The sequence below is a fragment of the Nilaparvata lugens genome, unplaced genomic scaffold, assembly GCF_014356525.2.
Source record: "Nilaparvata lugens isolate BPH unplaced genomic scaffold, ASM1435652v1 scaffold5703, whole genome shotgun sequence".
In the NCBI taxonomy this organism is placed as follows: Eukaryota; Metazoa; Arthropoda; class Insecta; order Hemiptera; family Delphacidae; genus Nilaparvata; species Nilaparvata lugens.
This window is the reverse complement of record NW_024091493.1, coordinates 1-21,065: the sequence shown is the minus strand read 5'-3', so window position 1 is coordinate 21,065 and position 21,065 is coordinate 1. Positions and strand designations below refer to the sequence as shown.

Genomic DNA, 21,065 nt, shown 5'->3' with positions numbered 1-21,065 from the left:
TATTATCACACAAATTAGTAATCTATCAAAGACATCTTCTATTAAACACACAAAGTACTAATATAAAGAGATAGTCGAGTTAAAATCATAGAACTTATAAACATTATAGAGTTCACGTGGAACACATTCACATAATAACATCAAATCATACTGCAAGATAAGAAAATCAAGATAAAATTTTCATATTACTTGAAGAGCTTACAGTTGCAAGGCTAAAACTGATAATAGAAGACTGATATGATGTTGAGACGGTTCCAAATTGAATAAGTTTAAAACGATTGAGTAAAATATTAAAAGTGGTTGTGACAGACGTAAGTTTTCAGGCAACTAGCAAACTTGGCTCTGTTTTTCATCAACTTTGCACCACTTCCCAGTTCTCTGATGAAAAAGTCAACTTCCTGACTTTGGCCTACTTCCTGACAAAAAACAATGAGGGTGATATGAACGTCACTCAGTCCATCGCATTTGATAGATTACTCTCTCTTCCCCGGTGCGTAAGACCCAATTTGCCATTTCCAACACCCAATCTTCTCTCTCTCTCCCTCACTCATCAACACCCACTCACTGTCAAGGACAGTTGCTAATTTGTAAAAGAGCCAGCTCATCAATAACAAAGAGGAATACTTGCATCATCTTCATCATACGCATCAGTGCCCAAGTGACGAACTGAATTATTGTCAATTCTGTAAACACTTAATCCAGAAAGATACTATCCTTCTGTAAAAATACTTCAAAACCTACGAAGGTGATAGGAAACCCCCTATCATTTTGATGATGTACTTATTGTATGAATCAAAAAAGAATAAAGAATCATTATTGGCTCGATTTACATGCGGTATGCGCCAAAACAAAGGATAGATGTCCTATATGAGCAAGGTTTTGTAATATTTTAATTAGAACTGAAATGGTGTCAAGATTTTGTGGCCAAAAACTTAAAATTCTACAAAACCATATTTGTTAGCAAACATTATATTTGATGTGGTTGTCATCACGTAGTTATAAGCACAGGGTTTGAGATTATTGTTAATGTTAAATTCATTCTACACATTGCCAATCAGTTTAATGAGGCAAAGGACATTTTCAACTTTGGATTAGAACTTTCTTTTGTTTATCGAACCAGTTATGTACACGATAAGGAAAGTACGTAAAGCTGAACTAGTTCTAAGTTTCAATGGGGAAACCTGTCTTATTACATTCCACACTATTGATTACAATTTGATCGAATCACTTTCATCCAACTTAAAAGTGATCGTCGATTGAGATCTACTACACATTAATTAACAGAGAATAATTCCACAATACTTTTCCCAGTCTCAAATACAATATCCTTCCACAGTAGCCTCCTTATACTACTGGAGTTTGTTTCAATCTTTGCACTAATAAAATAAATTATCATATAAAAGGTACTATCAGACATTTTAACTGGGCGAGTTGATGTTGACACGAAGTCAAGAAGGATACATAAATTCGCTCTCACTGAACTCTTATTGGCTGTGGAATCGCTACTCTCTCATTGGTTGGATTTTCTGTTACTCAACTTCCATTGGCCATCGTCATACCGAGGTAATTGCAGTTCTCTTATAGGTAATTTCGTGATTGGTTGAGTTCTGCCTTCTAAAACTCACACTAGATGTTGTCATAACGAGTAAATTGCTGCTCAATCATTGGTTAGCTTGTGATTGAATTCTCCCTTACTCAACTCCCATTGGCTGTCACCAACAATTTTTGGCTGACAAAGAACCTTATCTGTTATCTCTCAGCTTCTTATTTTGCGATTGGTCGAATACATAAGTTGAGTACAAAATATGTACAGTATTTGGCATATTATGAAAGAGAATATTTTCTTGTCTAGTGATTGGTTCAATTATCTCTAACTCAATTCCCAATTTCATCATGATGTCAAAATGTAGTCATGATGAGGACCAACTTGCTGCTCAACCCTTTAGAATAAAGGCAGATTCCTATATAGATCAGTATCAGTGAACTTGTCTGGTGCAGTCAGAATATTATTCCCTAAAATTCTATTGGGACTATTCATACTCGCTCCTCGCTCGGCCGGACTGAGTGGGAGTTGCACTATTACAACTCACGGAAAAAATATTTCAACTGTACCTGTGACTGACTCTTATACTGATATGTGGGAATCCATCTTTATCTTGAAGCTCTACGTACACATACGTATAATTCTATGCTTTCCTTCCTTATCGTTGGGAAACTCCAGTAAAAGATTTCACAAACAGTGACAGATCTCTTGACTAACTTTGAAAAAACTACTGTCCCACAATAATAACGGCAAGTACAAGTTCTTGCAATCTTGCAAGTAAACCAACTTAATCCGTCGCAGATCTCGATCCATTTTTGTGCATTCCGCGTTCACACATTGTTGCAAACGTCAACTATATAAGGACCCCTAGCCACTTTTTCATCGCACTTATAAACAATATCACAAGCCACCACTGACAGCTACTAGATTTATTGCCACGCATTTTAAAGTGACCGATACGAACCAAGTTGAGATAACTTTTTTCGAAAATTTCATCCCACAATGGTTATGTGTACCGGTATTTAATTGTTTTCGCCCCAAGAGATTCGAAAAAACCCCAACAATGCGAGCAGCTTTTTACTCAGATTGTTTGTTTGTTTGCAAGTACATTGTTTCAAGAATCAACCGTTTGTTTTCCAAGTTCAGTTCTGTATTAATTTTGCGGTGTGCTAGCAGTTTTTGATAACAGTTGGGTGTTTTCTTGTTGTGAGTTTTCTAGAAATCTTTCCAATTGAAATTCATCTACTCGCCACTTACACACGCGCAAGTTTGCGGCGAGCTTGTTTCATTTGGAAGGTTTTTAACAAGAAATCCGTTCGGCAGATTAGATTGGTTGGTTGGAGGGGGGGGGGGTGAGTGAGGGAACAGGTTAAACGGCTCTTGAAAAACAGCGGTTTTTTCTTTTGCATCAGTGATAGAGCGCTTGGAAATCAACATGTTTTTTCCACTCCTAATAAGTCTCCTGTTGGAGTTGGGCTCCCCATCACTGCTTGAGTGGACTTTAACCTCCCCTCCCCCCTCCCCCTTCCCACAACACCCTCAACTTACTCGCAATAAACAAGCAAAATACTCACACGTCATTGGTTAGTTGTGCAGAGCAGAAGGCAAAATAATATATTTTTATAAAGCTGCTGCTGTGGGATAAACAAGCGAATAAAATATATTTGTTGTGACCTATCTATAGTGAGATTCCCTTCCAATTATCAGCAGTCAGCTTCGGTTGAATTGGAAACAATATTATTATCTACAAGGAATGCTGACAATTTAGAGTGAATCTCACCATATCGAAACTGGATTCCTGACAAATACTCAGCTCACACACAATCTGTGAAACCCAATCTCTTTCTTTTTCCTCGTCTTTTTTCCATCCTTCTTCTTTTTCTCTTCAATTTTCGCATATCTGCTAAAAGTTGTGTGACCCCAACTGGCCTTGGGTTACCCCCCTCCTCTCCCACCCCACCCGGGGAGCTGATCACCTCAAGAAACTTGAGATGAAACTTTGCAAGTTGTCTCTGGTTTTGGCTGCTGACATTTCTACGTCCAAAACTCTTTCCTCTGATTAGAACAATCTCCGGTTCAACGTCTTCGAATTGTTTGTGTAACTTTTGATACTACGGTAAAATCAGAACAACACTGTAGCATGGACCTAAGAATTCACAAACTAATTTCTGGGAGATTCATTCCTTTTCCACCTGAATATGAGTCGAACATTGATATATGTTGTACATAATTGATTGACATACTATACTATTTACAACAGAAGGCGATACTAGGCACTGAATAAACAAGTACTAGTGAGCCATCGAGCTGAAGAACTCGCTCAAAATGCCGTTGATATTCTGTCAGATGTTTAATTGAAATCTCGAATCAACAATATTCCATATGAATTTCACATGATTGTATCTATTTCCTCCGAGATATTTCCTCTCATGAGTATTAATATTATATTCATAGCATACATGAATTACAGTGAATATACAGTTCGTTGAATTACAGTGAATATACAGTACCAAGCTTCGTTCGAAACCAAAGGATTTGAAATATGAAAATATTATCTCTTATAGCTGCGTACAAACAAAGAGCCAATGAGGAACTAATACAACAGAAACTGGAGAAATTAGTCGCATTTCTATCACCTCACTATGAACATTCAACAACTGTATGTTTGGAAAGATAATTTCAAATTTGATTTTCTTTGGTATCATTCTGTTACTTTCTGGACCTATTCTTTCTATACCAACTCTCTGTCTCATTTCTAAAGGTGCGTACAGATTTACGCGCCGCGAACATGAGCAATTCACTTTTAATCAGCTGATGCCAAGCTTTTTATATCTGTATCTTACTGTTTCTGTAAAAATACAGATATAGTCAGCTGATTAAAAGTGAATTGCTCATGTTCGAGGCACGTATATCTGTACGCACCTTAACAGACTATATGGAAAACTCTCTGTCGATCAGCTGCTACTTGAAGGACGAATAAATCTTTTTTGGACCTTCAGCGAGTTTTCCCAGAGTAGAGATCAATATAGCCTACATGTATTCTAGATACCTTGGTAGAGATCTGTTCCGAATAAATTTTTGAATCACGAACCTACTATATTCCAAATTTTTATCAAAATCACGAGCCATTCACGAGATCCGTCTGACATAGGCCTACATACAAACAGAAATTGGTAGAATAGGATATTGAGCACGTATCCTTTATCGCCTTATCAAGGATAAAGGAGTAAGTCAATCTTATCGTCCAACGAACTCGATGTGCATAATGGTTCAAAGAATGTGTGATGAAGATTTCAAGCTAATATTGATGAGAGCATACAAAAATTAACGTCGAACAAACCCACAAACGGACGACTAGAGCCTCAAGTCAAAAGTATGAACACACTGCGTTCATTCAATTCATAAGTTATTGTATTCGTTAATATAATACACTGCTCAACATTATCCTGGATTATCTTCATTCTCCGGTACACGTACCACGTACAGTAATAAGATTAAATGGAGCTTACAAATGGAACTTACATGTTTCAGATTTAAATTATCCTTCAAAATAGCTCTGTATATTGTTCATGGAAATCAATGTATTACTTATTCATCATTGTACAATGATTGTGTCAAGTCGCTTATTTATTGAGTTCAATTTAGCTTCAAAATCGATCGAGAACAATTAACGTAACATGAAGCTGAAGAGAATCCAATGACACAAAGAATTCTACTAGGTTTCTTGCAATTTGCTGTAGACGTATCATGAGATTATCATTAAAGAGAGACCATCTCAGGAAATTATCGTTTTTCACCAGTTTACTTTTCATAAATACATGTATTTTTCTCTGTCATTTCTCACATTTATCACTTCAGCTATGACCTGTGCCTAAGCTCGACAAAAATGAACAACATTTTGGAACAGATTTGCTACAAAAAATTGAACACAAAACTGAAAACATAACTAATTTATACATTTAATTGAAAGTTCAAATCCCATCAACTTTATCCAACGCTAAATATAACTATCAAACTATCACAGGTTTTGTTATGATGATGAAAGACTGGCAATCAAAACAGTGACCTCATTGTTTGCTACAGTGAGATTCATATGAAATCGTCAGCATTGATCAAATGGGAAGCATTCATAAGGAATGCTTCCAGTTTGAAATGAATCTCACAAAACTGCTGCTGCTGTTGTTATTGTCTTCATTTCGAAAATGAATCTAGGTCAAAAAAGGTTCTCCTCTGAATTAAATAGAGAAAGATACAATCTATATAGAGCACACTATAAAATAAAGAGTGATACACTCTATAAAATAAAACTATTTCTGCTATCTGTTCACACCGTCATTCTGATCATTATTACAGTATTATATTTGGGTTTCTATTATGACCGGAAAATATTTCAGTCTATTCTATTACTAATGCTATTACTATTACTAATCTTCGGTCTGCTAGCACCGCCTGGTTCGTTGGTTCGAATCCCGCCGGTGGCATGGAAGTGAGATGATCTCATCAATTCAGCAACGCACTTTCCATTACCCACGCACAAGCAAAAAGCTCATGTAGGCATCATACGCAATAGAATAATCTATATAAATAAAAATATAAATCTCAGTACCCTTTTAAATTATTTTGTCACAACATGTTTTGGACATTAATGCCATTTTCAAGTGAAAATTATATTTCAAAGGATTATTTATATTATTATTTTTTATTTATATTAAAAGTAGTCCTGAAGAAGAAATCATGTTTTTGGACTCAGGGGACCTTGAAACATATAAAAAACTTGAAATTAGGGTACCTTAATTTTTTTTGGAAAGCAATACTTTCCTCACCTATGGTAATAGGGCAAGGAAAGTAAAAAGAGAATAATCTATCTTTTTTTATAAGATTTTCATAAACTCCCTACAATAAAACAAATTTCGACACGTTCGCCGTGTTTTCTTACATTACAATTTCACATTACATTTCTTCAATTTTCAATCAGTTCTTTCGAAAAGATTTTGGAGCTAATGAAGTTTGTTTGGATCTGGTGCACAGGATTTTAGTACCTAATTGAATTTCACTACAGGAATATTCTTCAACAAAAGATTCACTCAAATTCATGAAAATTGTGAATTAGAACAGTTTAATATGCGTAGTTTCTACACTTTGTTACTATTCTAACAAGAAAGTTTCTTCTATTCTTTAGTAAGATTCATTTAAAACTGACAGCATTACTTATAGATATAATAATAATAATAATCAATTCTATTTCTCATTTAACCAATGGTGACTGTTCTAACGTTTGAAGATTGAAGTAAATCTTTCATAACCAGAGAGTATAATAATCTAAGATTCTATACTTTCACCATCATATTCTATACATACCAGTGAGTAAAGAATGTAACATTCTATATACTCTATACTTTCATACTCTAAAGTAATGTTACGTTATATATACTCTGTGTTCATACCTCACCATTATAGTGTTACGCGTAACATATAGAAAAATATTGTGCACTCATTGCACTACTTACGAAGTGTTGCTTGCTTCGCCAAAGCAAAAACACAACTTCACCCAAGTATCTACGCTGATCTGATTTGATGTAACAAATTACCAAAAACAAACTTTGAATGCATTAAAACTTTGCAATCTACGTCACAATGGAGCTCGACTGACGTATATTGTAGTATAGGTATACCATTCACCGCTACGGTTGTTAAAAACATGAAATCGTATTACGTCAGTGCTGTCGAATATCTCAGTTACAAATAATTTCAAGGTAACGTTTACGTGATAATTACCATCCGAGCAACCTCCTAATACCTAATTCAAAGTTCAACTTCAACTTGGGCGCTTGAGCCTAGGCATCTCAACAGTTTTACATTGTTTTAAACGTTTTTAAATATCTTTTACATTCACAATTTTTACAGAAATGTTTGCACTGTTTCACGATTTTTTAGATGTTTCACTCGCGACATTCTGTTTGTGAAACACGAACTGGAGTTGACTACTACTTTTCTACATTGTTGATAGTGATAAACCTAGTGGAAAAATTACAAAATTCTAACGCTATGAACAAACTTATATAGCAATGAAGAAAGAGGGTACGAGTAGGAGGATAGGATATCCTCTACTACTACTTCTTTCTATCCTACAACTACTTCTTTCTTGTATTGTACCTATTGTTGTATTGACTCCTCCTCTAAACAAGGACTTGTTCCATATTAGAGGAGTAATTTTCAGGAGAATATATTGTAAAATGTACTTTCTGAAAATAAAATGAATTTGAATATAAGGAGGAGAAGGGAAAATGAGAAAGTAATGATTGTCAGGGAAAGGATTAATCAGATTAGATTCCGTTATCTATGAAGATTACAATATATGCTGGCTCATACCATGGTGAAAAGATGGAGAGGTATCTCCATCTTCGTTTCGGAGGTTTCCAATTTTCCACCTGAACCATTATCCGTCTAGAAGAGGAGGAAGAGAAAATAAAGGATGAGAAGGAGAAGGAGTAGGAGAATGGTTAAGGGGAGGAGGAAAAAGAAGAGGAATATAAGGATGAAGAAAGTACAAGAAAAAGATTATGAAAAGGGAGAGAGAAGTAGGGGGAAAAGGAACAGGGAGAAAGAAAAGACGCATGATACTGTCTTTTTCTTGGACAAATTGATAGAATTATTGGGGGCGTGACAGTCGAGACCGACGACATTCCAGGCCTGCGACAGTAGAGGACTGTTTTCCAGTCCTGTTCGGTCGTAGGCCTCGACTGTCGGGAGTGTAGGAAAATTGAAGAGTCCTCCACTGTCGCCTAACGCAGGCGACATTTGAGGCCTCTTTTTCAGGAGTCCTCTACCGTCGCAGGTCTCGACTGTCGGGGCTGTACAAAAATTAGAGAGGCCTCAACTGTCGCCTAACGCAGGCCACATTTGAGGCCTCTTTTTCAGGAGTCCTCTACCGTCGCAGGTCTCGACTGTCGGGGCTGTACAAAAATTAGAGAGGCCTCAACTGTCGCCTAACGCAGGCGACATTTGAGGCCTCTTTTACAGGAGTCCTCTACCGTCGCTGGCCTCGAATGTCGCAGGTCTCTTTCGTCGCTGGTCTCGACTGTCGCAGGACTCTTCTGTCGTTTGCCTCGTTTGACATCGACCCAAATTATTCAACAAAAGGTATCTTGGCCTATTGGTTTTGGAGGTTTTTCCATTTTCCACCTGAACCATTATTCGTCTAGAAGAGGAGGAGTGAAAATAAAGGATGAGAATGAGGAGAAGGATTAATAGGAGGAGGAAGAAGAAGAGGAATAGAAGGATGGAGAAAGTACAAGAAAAGATTATGAGAAAGGAGAGAAAAGTAGGGGGAAAAGGAACAGGGAGGAAGGAAAGAGGCATGATAATGTCTTTTTCTTGTACAAATTGATAGAATAGAAACTATGGAATGATTCAACAAAAGGTATCCAATTTTACGTCCAACTTATTAGCTATTGAAAAACAACAATTTGTAGAAGCAAAATTATCTTCAGCTTCACAACACATGTTTCAAACCCACAGATTGTCACGAACATGTAACCTACTTCCTTACTGCAGTGAGTTTCACTTCTAACTGTCAGCATTAATAATAACATGGATGCATCTAATTCACCCATTGTTTACAGTCACTAGTCAATCTCACAGTACACAATAATCCCACACGTCCAAACTACTGTGCCATGTTCAAGGCTACTAAACTAGAGTACAATAGTACAGTACTTGATATAGAGATATTTGTGGTAATGCATGAATACCACAACAACAAACCAACACATTTGATCCGTCATTTCAAGAGTCATTCAAAACATGAAGCTGGGAACGATTAGATTTTGTAAACGCAGTTATCAGTATTGAAACAAATTTAATAGGGCGTCAATCCTTTCACTTGTACGTATCAATTTGTTTCTCACTCACTCCCAAACTCACTCACTCACTCACTCCCTCTCTCTCTCTCTCTTCTCGCTCTCGTTCATTCTCAAAATATTATCATCCAACGTCCAATTTTCATCTAGTCAGAATTCGTGAAAACCAACACCAAAGCTTCCCCATTCAAACAACGCTGAAAGTTCGAAGTGAATCTCAAATGCAGAGCGCCATTCATATTTTTATCTCAACCCTATTAGTGGTTCACAACAATAATTGATAAGAAATTGAACACATGGCTGGCTAGTTATATGTCAACACTCTTGTCATTACATTGCACTAGTCTACTCCCACATCTTTTAAACTATGTGAGAGAAATATCCGATATTCATTCATGCTGTCAAGTTCATAGTTTCTTCCCATGGTTTTCTTTCAAATCCTCTCCTAAATTCCAAGAAAAGAGCCTTGTTTAAACAATTGACCTCGGTGTTCTTGGAATGAATAAAAAACTTAAAATTAAAGGTGGATAGTAACTACAGGGAACTGAGAGTGTTTAAATAATGTTGATGTTTCGACTTCCTTCTACCTTCAACTAAAGAATATCTATAATATTTATAATAATAATTCTAATTTAATTCTATACAGCCGAAACATGTCGTGACTGAATAATTTAAAAAGGGTACTTGGATTTCAATTTTTTACTTTCCTTGCCCTATTACCATAGGTAAGGAAAGTTATTGCTTTCCGAAAAAAATTAAGGTACCTCAATTTCTATATTTCTATACGTTTCAAGGTCCCCTGAGTCCAAAAAAGTGATTATTGGGTATTGGTCTGTATGTGTGTGTGTGTGTGTGTGTGTGTGTGTGTCCAGTGTGTGTGTGTGTGTGTATGAGTGTATGTGCGTCTGTGTACACGATATCTCATCTCCCAATTAACGGAATGACTTGAAATTTTGAACTTAAGGTCCTTACACTATAAGGATCTGACACGAACAATTTCGATCAAATGCAATTCAAGATGGCGGCTAAAATGGCGAATATGTTGTCAAAAACAGTGTTTTATTGCGATTTTCTCGAAAACGGCTCCAACGATTTTGATCAAATTCATACCTAGAAAAGTCATTGATAAGCTCTATCAACTGCTACAAGTCCCATATCTGTGAAAATTTCAGGAGCACTGCACCATCTATGCAAAGTTTGATTATAGATTTTAAATTATCAGGCTTCAGATACAATTTAAACAAAAAATTCTATTGGAAAAAATTGAGCATGAAAATCTCTACAATTAATGTTCAGTAACATTTTCACCTAGAATTGAAAATAAGCTCGAAATTAGAGAAAATAAGATTATTCAATTGCAAACTGTTGGCAACTGTTGATTCTATGAAGAGATAGCAGACTTCGTGTGTCTCCAGCGTTATTGTCCTGTCACCAGCTGGCTCAGATCTTAGAAAAGTGGATTTGAGATGCGCGGTAACACTAGCGTTAGTTGATCAATTTTCATAACGGCAAGGAAAGTTGTGTGAGTGCACCACACCAGATTTTTATTTATATTCAAAAGTAGCCCTAAAAAGAAAAAGACAATCTAGATTGTTTTTAAATCTATAGATTGTTTATTACAGTATGCTCCTATTCTTTTATATGCTTCTATTGTAAATAAACAGTCTATAGATTATTATTATTCTATGCTTCTACTCTATCTCCATCGCTTCACTATGTGCTTCCTTCTCCCCTTCTCCGCTACCATCTACCTTCGCAGCTCCACTATGTTTTGACCCTAGCACTTAAAAAAACAGGAACTACACTACAATTGAAATGAGTTGAGTCTATAGCTGAACAAATATCTACGTTACCATATTATGTGAAATTGCAACTTTTTCGATTTCCCAATTTTATAATACAAACACAGATATATCTATATTGTCACACTGGAATTTCAAAATTACATGAACTATGCGTTTCTAGAAACAAAGTTTGAAAAAGTAATGCATCTCTATATCAGTTCAAAATGCGACGTTCTACAAAATCTAATAATGAAATTCACTCAACACTGCCAGTATTCCATAATGAATAACCACATTGCTTTCCATTCAATTAAAGCTGAACGTTTGAAGTTAATCCGACAAATATGGGCACAAAATTACCAACAATCCACACCAATATTCTACGCCAACACACCACAAAACAATTACCATAGCTATGGCAGTTTTACAATTTTTCGAGGTTATTGACATGTCAAGTTGACAATGACACCAGTATTGAAATTCACAAAACGTAGTAAAGCTGCCAAGTTTAGAGGAGTGAAGAACGTATTTTATGCGTGCAATTTATACTGAACAACCAGCTCATCTAAAATACATAATAAACCAATATGTGTACATCCACATACTAGTCGTATATACTGTACAAACTACAGATATAGCTACACAACACTGCAATACATACTCATAGAAACAATACGTATATACGAGTGGAACAGTAAACAATTCGTAGTCAAATCTATGAATTATTTATGAGACGATTACTGTTGCAAATATTATTTACAATGAGATTTACTTCAGAATGTTAGCATTGATCGAATGAGAAGCATTGATAAATGAAATGCTGACAGTTTGAAGTGACACTTGCTGTTTTTGCCAGCCACCATACAAGAAGAACTAGCAAACCTTGAATGGTTGAATTAGGAACCACCTGAATGATTGTCATAAAACGTTATTAGCATTGAATTATTAACATTGATGGAAAACATTACAGCAAATTGGATTGAATGAATGGAGCGAGCTCCATGCTTTTCTGTTTCAAGACATGAACTGTAGTGAGGTCCACGTTATAATGGCAGTGGAGAAAGATAGCAGAACAACGTTGCCGATCCTCTGTCTTTTCAATGCCTTCTGTAGACGGTAGCTGATACAGGTTTATTGATGTAATATTAACTGTTCATTCTCGTTTAAAATAATAAATTATATTTTATTGAGCAAGATATTATATTTTTCAATTTCATAATGAATTTTCATGATTAAGATGAAATATTTTGTTAATTAACTATTAATTCTACCTACATTTTTGAAAAACTATCTGGCAACAGAGCAAAGCGAGAGAGTGATAGCGCTATCTGCTTTGTTGAATAATAGACAAGGATAGCAATAACATTGCTAATCAAACACTGCCATTATAACGTGGACCTCACTCTAGTTCTAGGTAAAAGGTAAGGTATAATAGGTAAAGTAAAAGTTATTATTATTATTGTTATTCATGGCGCTTAGTTGTGTCTATGTGAGCTTCATTAAAACTCACACAACATGCCACCTGTCAATTACATATATTTTTACCTACAAGATTGGTTTTATTTAATACATTTTCCAATATATTAATTTTCTTAAAACCTATACGTCTAAACTACCAGACAAGGACCTCATTCCCTCTTCAACACTATAGGGACAACTCTTTAATAGTATATCATTTATTTTATTTTTGAATACTTTCAAATTAGTCTCCTAATAATAGTAAGTCTCTAATATAGTAATTATAAATTACTATAAAGTGGTACATTATCAGATGTATTAAGTTGCCTACAGACTTGAGCGCCACAAATCCACGCATTTCACTTTTCAACAACTGATTATATCAGCATCAGCTGATGAAAAGTGAAATTCGCGTGTTCGTGGCGCTCAAGTCTGTACGCACCTGTATGATTGATTTTGATTCATAAATATATTGGAACATAATTTCTAATAAATTATTACAGCTACTGAATTATTTGAAATGCTCATATTTCAATATTTCGATCTCATCATGAGTATTGTTGCCTTCTATTAGATTGATAAATAGTTTCAATATTATAATTACCTTTCAGCTTCTCTTCTTGGAGGCCATAAGTGATTAGCTATTACTGAACTTGACTGATATAATTATGATCAACGAAATCTGCAAAAAATAGAGGAGCAAGATTATTTTCAGGAATCAAAGAAATATAATAATTAGGCTAATTTAAAAAAAAATGAAAACTTACAAAACGAATGTGAGAATACTTTATAATCAGAAATGTTTTCATTAAACTCCAAAGGAAAAATAAACGCTCTACTCTGCCTACTTTCTCCTGATTGGGCAACAGTTTGAAATCGAAATTGGAACTCTGCCGATAGACGGCAGCAGATGTTGGGTAATATTTTCAACTCCGCCTACTCTCTCCTCAATGGTCATCAGTTTGTAATTTAGAATCTAAGTAATTCCAAACTTTGCCAATAGGTAGGAGCACTTGCTGAGGGTGATGACTTCGAATAGAAGGGTTAAGTTTTTACATTAATTTAGTCTCCAATATTCCTATTAATTGAGTCTCCTGATTCATATGGAAAAAGGATGAAAAGCTGCACTCCACAGTTCAATATATTATTTGCTTTATCCAATATAGGAAGCTATTCATCCAATACCAACTTTTTGACGTGGAATTCAATATTGAGACAAGAATTAACAGTGAAAACCTGCAAGAATAATTATAGCAATCTACTTCATTCATTTCTCCGCCCGAAAACCGGTAACCCTTTCATTAAACATTTTGACCTATGAACTAAGATGACCAGACAAAGTGAATGAAGGAGTGACAAGACTGAGTGAGTGGGGTGACAGAGGCTCAAATTTTCAAATCATGACTCAAGTCACAGACATGATTGTCATTTATCAAGTGGGCTGTCCCACCAATTCAGACGAGTAATTAGATTTCAACAGGAAAATTAAACGGTTAACAAGCTCTATAACATAATTGCTCGACAATTACTCTGCTGATAAGTAGAACATACATCAAAATAAAACTGAATTCTAACAGTCAACTACAAACAGAAATTAGCAGAAAAGCAGGAATTATTGAAAAAAATTAGCAGAAATTACAACTACAAAAAGAAATCTGTGAAAATCTAGCTTAAATTGATAACAAACTGCCATTAGTTGATTACTTCAAGATTGCCGACTTCGGAAAAATTGAGACTTCGAACTACAATCAGAAATGATTTGATCTGTAGAAATTAAGCTCCCAAATTCAACCTGGTATATTCATTATTAAGTCTGTATAATATTTAATTAGTGAACGTGATGGAATTATTAAAGTCTGTATAATATTTAATTAACGAACGTGATGGAATTATTAAAGTCTGTATAATATTTAATAAATGAACGTGATGGAATATATCCCCTTTAATCTTGTACTATAGAGTAACGAATATGGTACTAGAATAGGTATTCTTTGTCTCTGATTGTACTAACTCCAATAAAACTGAAACTGTATACAGTAGCTTCAACCTCAGATTGAACTATGATTGATTTAATCTATTAATGTTCTATATTTTGTATCTCCACTCCATTTTGTCTATTTATTCAAAAAGTCAAAAGTCTCGTTCTATCCCATTCCAATATCGAGTGAAACGTGACAACCTTATTTCTAAGGTTGGGAGAGAAATTGGAGTGTTTCCTGTTTTCCTTTTCTAAAACCATTTTAATGCCAAAACCAAATTGTACAAATAAATAAATGAAATTAATAATTTATTAATATCACAAAAAACTTATTGAATAATTCAATGATAACTTCTCATATCTTATAGTGAGATTCACTTCCTATAGTGAGGTCCACGTTATAATGGCAGTGTTTGATTAGTAATGGTATTGCTATCCTTGTCTATCTTTCAACAAAGCGGATAACGCTATCTCTTTCTTGCTTTGCTCTGTTGCAATTTAATTATTTATTTATACGTAGATACAATAACAAATCATATAAATATGATTGGGAAGGAACAGCAGGCTTGGCCCAAAACTATTCCATTCCCAAATTTTGATTACATGTACAAAAAATAGGTTATGTTTCTTCTGTAAGAAGTTCAAGCTCAACTTTCGTCCAAAAATAAATATGAGATGCAAATTTTAAATTTAGAAAAATTAAAACACCAAATTATAGTTAAATATTACACTTAATTATCACTGCACATTGTATTAATTAAGTTATTTTATGAATTTTGAAGCCAAAAATACACACAAATTCTCACTATTAACAATAATTAATAATTTAATTAACAAAATATTTCATCTCAATTATGAAAATTCATTATGAAATTATGGAAAAATATAATTTCTTGCTTAATAAAATATAATTGATTATTTTAAACGAGAATGAACCGTGATATTACATCAATAAACCTGTATCAGCTATCGTCTATAGAAGGCATTGACAAGACAGAGGATCGGCAACGATTTTCTCCTATCTTTCTCCACTGCCATTATAACGTGGACCTCACTATAGCGACAGCGTTCCTAGATAACATCAATACTTCCCATGCAAGTTAAACTGATAGTTCAAAGTGAATCTCTCGTTATAGAATGGTGTATTGAAGAAGTTCCCATTTGACCCTTGCTATATTGGGTGGGTTTGTAATGTCTGATGAAAGCATTATAAAAGCCTACAAAGCTTTCTGATGGAATCATTACATAGCCTACGTGACAAAACCAATGTTCCCATCAGGAAGCAAAGTTGTGCGTTTCTAGTGTAAAGTGATCACGTTGGTAGACCTGTAAGGAGAGAGAGAAATGTGAAGGGAGAGAGTGGGAGTGAGGGATAGAGAAAGTGGGTAGAAACACCACGTGGATGATGTAAACACAGAAGGATCTGCACTTTAAACTGTCAGCGTGCCTAGTGAATAACATCAATGCTTTTCGTTTAACTAATGCTGACAGTTCTAATGTGAATCTCATTGTAACAGCAACGCTTTGAAATGTACACCAACTGCCGAATATGACATGAAATAGAAAGAGTGTGAGACAGAGAAAAAATAGAGAAAGACAGACAGAGAAGATGTGAAACACTTTGAAGAGAATGGGGTGTAATGCCATTAGTATGGGAGTTGATTCACATTACCTCCACTCGAATCGTACGACTCCAGTAGAGGATACTCCAGTCTCTCGACCTTCCGACTTTTTCGCTCATTGTCACTACTTCAGTTCAATGCTACTCTATTTTCTAACCATACTTAATAATATTAAAAATAACTAACATACAAATATGACTAAAACTAACATACAAATATTAAAAATATAAGATCTAATTCGTTACTAATTTGCATATAACAAATTTTATAATAAATATAGGTCTAATGGATATATCGTCTTATTTAATTCGTATTATTGTCTAATGTAAAATGATAAAACATCACTTTCATGAAACACAACCTCATTTTCTTTAAAAATGCACGGTACTACGCAACTCAAGTCGAGGCTTGACCAAACATGTCGAGTCGACGCTCGACTCAGTCTCACAGTCGTGAGGTCGCGGATACTAGAATCGATTGGTCTGAGTGTCACCTAACGCATGGCATAGCCCAATTCAAAATTTTCAGACCAACTACTGGAAAGATGAATGGATGTATAGTATGAAGTAGAAGAACAAGAACAAGATGGTAGAAAGGAAGATCCAGTATGAAGAAAAATCAACAGAATGTACAAGGATGGAAAAGGAGAAGTTCGAAATCGAAGTAAAGGAATGTAAAGAAGAGCATTTTTGGGGAGCGAGTAGAAGATAGAGGAGTCAAATTGGAAAGGGAAGCACGTGGAGCAGGAGGAGGAGGAGAAGGTTGAGGATGTAGAGGAGGAGGTGGAGGAGATGAATGAGGATGTGGAGTAGGAGGGAGGAAGAGGCGAAGGAGAGAGAGGAGGAGGAGGAAACCAGGAGGAGGAGTAGGAGATTATTAGATAAAGACCTAAAAGAAGAAGATAGAACCATGTCTGGATTCGGCTATGTAATATACACAACTCATCTATAGTTATAATGGTCGTTATTGATTATAACAGTGAATGAAGGCAATAACTCACATTCCTTTCTATATGCTATCCAGGATCCCTACAAAACCTTTCTTCAGAGCGTGTATGCCATCCACCCTCCGAAAATAGAATGCCTAGACCCCATCACCCCACAGCCCATGGACCCTAAGCAGAAAAACATCCCTTCCAAGGAACCAAGGGACTCTGCTCATTCTCTTCCTTCTACCTGATGGATGCTTTCTTCTTCTTCTTCTTCCTCCACTTTCTTTTTCTTCTTCTTATACTTCTACTTCTTCTATTCTTGTTTTCGTTGTTCTCCTTCGTCTGTTCCAACTGTTGCACTTCAAAAAATGAAAACCTTACGAAAAATTGAGAATTTGACTCACAAGAACAAAATAGATATCAAACATCAAAATAGTTTCAGAATTTATTCTTGCAGATTTTTCAGATTATATACAGTGCTATCTGTCTTAGTTCCACTGAGCTCAACTGAGTCAGTCAGTATTTGTATCAAATTCAAATAAGAACGAGTATAAGGAAGGGCCGTTCTAGAACGCCTCTCTTCAAGAAACACCGGAACTACATTTTCAAGGATATAGATAATGAAGTTATCATATCCTTGGAGAATAAAGATTCATTTAATATTTATAAGATAGATTTTATCAAGGTGAATAAGCTACAGCATGTACGTTGAAGATGTGTCTAGAAAAGCGATCAGAACTTTGAAAAGATGATTTGTTTATTGAACTGTGAGGCTAGTTTCACACACATTCGGTTCGTTTCGTTCTCGGCAAATCCCGATAAGTGTGAAACGGTGATTCGGTTTGAATTCGGTTCAGAATAGCAACCGCATAGCACCGAATGCCCCCTCGACACGAATAGGTTTTATCGTTGCTAGGAAACCGGTAATAAAAGCAAAGTCTTTTACACTCGCTCGCTTTTTTGTTTTTATTTTAACCTGATATCGTGATTATATGTTTAAAAATTTTCCATTTCAAAATCATATGGTCAATTCATTTATGTTAGTTCACTGGAGCATTTTTTACTCAATGAATAGTTTGCTGAAAAATATATAGTTAAATTAAAACTCAGGGAGAGTTTTTATTTTATTTTTTTCCCATGAAAATTAAATGATTTGATTAATGGAGATGAAAGTTATGTACCATGTGTCAAAATTGTAACAAATTTTTAATTCAAAAGATAATCACTCTGAACTCCAAAATTAATATAATCAAAAATAAACTATTCTAATAGTTCACAATTTTTAATTAAATTGAAAATTTTATTGTTCAAGAAATCACATCTTACTATTTAAACAGCTTTTATATTTTATTACCAGCATGAATTGTAAAAATCAAAACACAACTTACTGTGTTTGAGAAGAAAATACCTTATTAGAACCGACGAATTAAAACCTGATATGTATGAAAGCCTCATTCGTTTTCGGCAAAGAACCGAACCGAACCGAATGAAACCGAATGTGTGTGAAGCTAGAATGTTAGTGAAAATTAGAACTGAAAATGAGAAATAGAATGAGAAATTTGTCTGAAACATGAGAAAAATGGAATTGAAACTTGTAAAAGTGACAGCTACTTCGATCAGAAACCCAAAACAAACTTACAGCTCTAACCATAGAGTAAAGGATATTCAATTGTCTAGATTATTTGTCTCTGCTTTACTCACTCAAAATTTGACGTGTTAGTTTTTCAACACGAGAAACTAAACAGCTTTACTACAATTCTGTAGCCCTAAATTCAAGTGAAATACACTGCTTACCTTTCAATAATACAAGGTGAACCGACAAAACAGTGCATTTATGCAGTGAGTAGTGAGTATAGAATTTAAGATGTTGAATTTGTGCTGTTGATTCATTCATAGTCTACATTTTCCATTGTAGAGAATGATTACACTACTTTCAAAATTTCAAAGTAGTAGAGCATTTGGTAGTCACTCTGAAAATGCCAACGATACGATCGTTACTACCAATCAGTGAGTGAATAATTTCCTACTTACAATTTTCAAAAATAGCGTAGCCTACCAATGAATTTGATAACATAATCAACTTCATTGAGTGAACTAATTAGAATTAATTTCTGTAGCAGAAACAAAATTGACTGCTGTACAATGAAAATAACAATAATATTGTTCTCACAATATTCATGAATCAATCAATACCTGTAATTTTGTGACTGATTTTCCTCGTCGCTTACAAAGCAATTGTTCAAAAACAATGGAATATTTGCATTCCACAAGATTTGTAAATGGAACAGTCTACACGTGTCGCTCAGTCAGCTGTCTCGACTCTCCAGTCCAAGTATTTTGACTTGCATTTGTCTGGATATCTGGATTATCACATTTAGTCTAATCTGAGCCGCATTCGAAATATTACATGTTCATTACTGACCATCTTCTTCTTTATCCTTGCCTTTTTCGCATTATTTGGGGTCGGCTCTCCTTGATCTAAGCCTCCAGTTGGAACGATCCTGGGTCGTCTGATTTGTCAGGTCCAACTGCTTCATATTTTTATGAACTAAACCTAGCCATGTGAGACGGGGTCTGCCTCTGCCCCTCGGCTGTGTCTCCATATCAAGTACATTCCTTGTCATATGATTGGGTGAACGTCTATTTACAGGTCCATACCAGCGTAATCTTACTTCCATTACCTTCTCATAGACTGGTGCCACCCGGAAACTGCCCCGAACATGCATGTTTCGAATATGGTCCAGTCTAGTCACACCCCCTGCCCATCTCAGCATTTTCATTTCAGCAGAATGGAGTTTCTCTTCTTGCTGTTTTTTCAGGGGGCCAACTCTCACTACCATAATTATAGCATTGCTGGTCGTACTCATGTTCATTACTGACTATACTATTTGAAATTAATGTAGATAACAATATTCAAATCTTACACTTCATATGCCATGTTACTACAACAATTGATGTAAGGATGGATATTACTATGGAGATAACACATTTCAACATCAGTATTATTTTTATGAATTTTGAAGAATCAAATAAAGATTTATTCAATGACAAATTCAATATTTACAATCATACACAAGAAAAATCATTAATAGATAATTGAATACAGTACTTTTTGCTGTTTGCTGAAGAGAATCTTGTTTGAAAAAAGAATCTTTTTTGCTGCCAGTGAGTATAGAATGCAATTAATATGAATGAATATAATTCTATACTCATTGTAGCAGTATAGACATAGACTCACTGCTTGCTACTGGCTTGCTACTACTTGCTTACTATCCAAAACCACACTCAAATAAGAACTGATATATTTATCTCCACGAATCTTTCATTCAAATTCTTTTATAACTGTGTTCTACCAATAATTATGATTAATTTATGTTAACAGCAACGAAATTGAGTGCTGTATAATCAAAACAACAATAACATTGTCCTCGTTACAAACATCAATTACGATAGTACTCAAATTCATTGATATTACAGTGAATGTTCGAGATATTTTTTGCACACACAAAATGGTCTCAATAAATGGAATATTCAACTATGATGTATTCATATCAACAGTCAGATCAGACTGAATCTTTTTAAAAAATGACTAGAATATCGCCAATTCGTCTCCCTTCCAAGGAAATTGGATAAAATTGTGATAACATGAGATACAAACGATTATTTTTAATACTGTACAATTGATAATACTCGTGCATAGGCCTAAGTTGAGCCCTTTCTCCTGCATAGGAATTGTATATCATGTATCAGTGAATGAAGAATAATATGAGAAGAAATTTATTTCCAAAAAAAAATTTCCAAGAAAAATAAAAACAAAAAGGTAACTTACTTATTGCCGATGGTTTCTTGATCCATTCAGAGCTGCTTTGTATTAACACACTTTTTTATGT

The 21,065-nt window shown here is 34.9% G+C and overlaps 1 protein-coding gene and 1 long non-coding RNA gene across 2 annotated transcripts; both read right to left on the bottom strand.

The window, feature by feature from the left end:
* Window positions 1-5,722: 5,722 nt before the first annotated feature.
* Window positions 5,723-19,489, bottom strand: LOC120356071. Its single transcript, XR_005573929.1, has 3 exons — window positions 18,877-19,489; window positions 13,249-13,326; window positions 5,723-6,119 (listed from the first exon to the last, which is right to left on the bottom strand). It is a non-coding gene; the product is annotated as an uncharacterized LOC120356071 (long non-coding RNA).
* Window positions 19,490-19,628: 139 nt separating this feature from the next.
* On the bottom strand, window positions 19,629-20,015 carry LOC120356070. Its single transcript, XM_039444876.1, has one exon. It carries the CDS (start codon window positions 20,013-20,015, stop codon window positions 19,629-19,631), a length of 387 nt encoding a protein of 128 aa, XP_039300810.1.
* Window positions 20,016-21,065: the final 1,050 nt, after the last annotated feature.

What these genes read in the sequence shown, in the direction of transcription:
- LOC120356070 (XM_039444876.1), bottom strand. Translation starts at nt 20,015, where the DNA reads ATGGTAGTGAGAGTTGGCCCCCTGAAAAAACAGCAAGAAGAGAAACTC.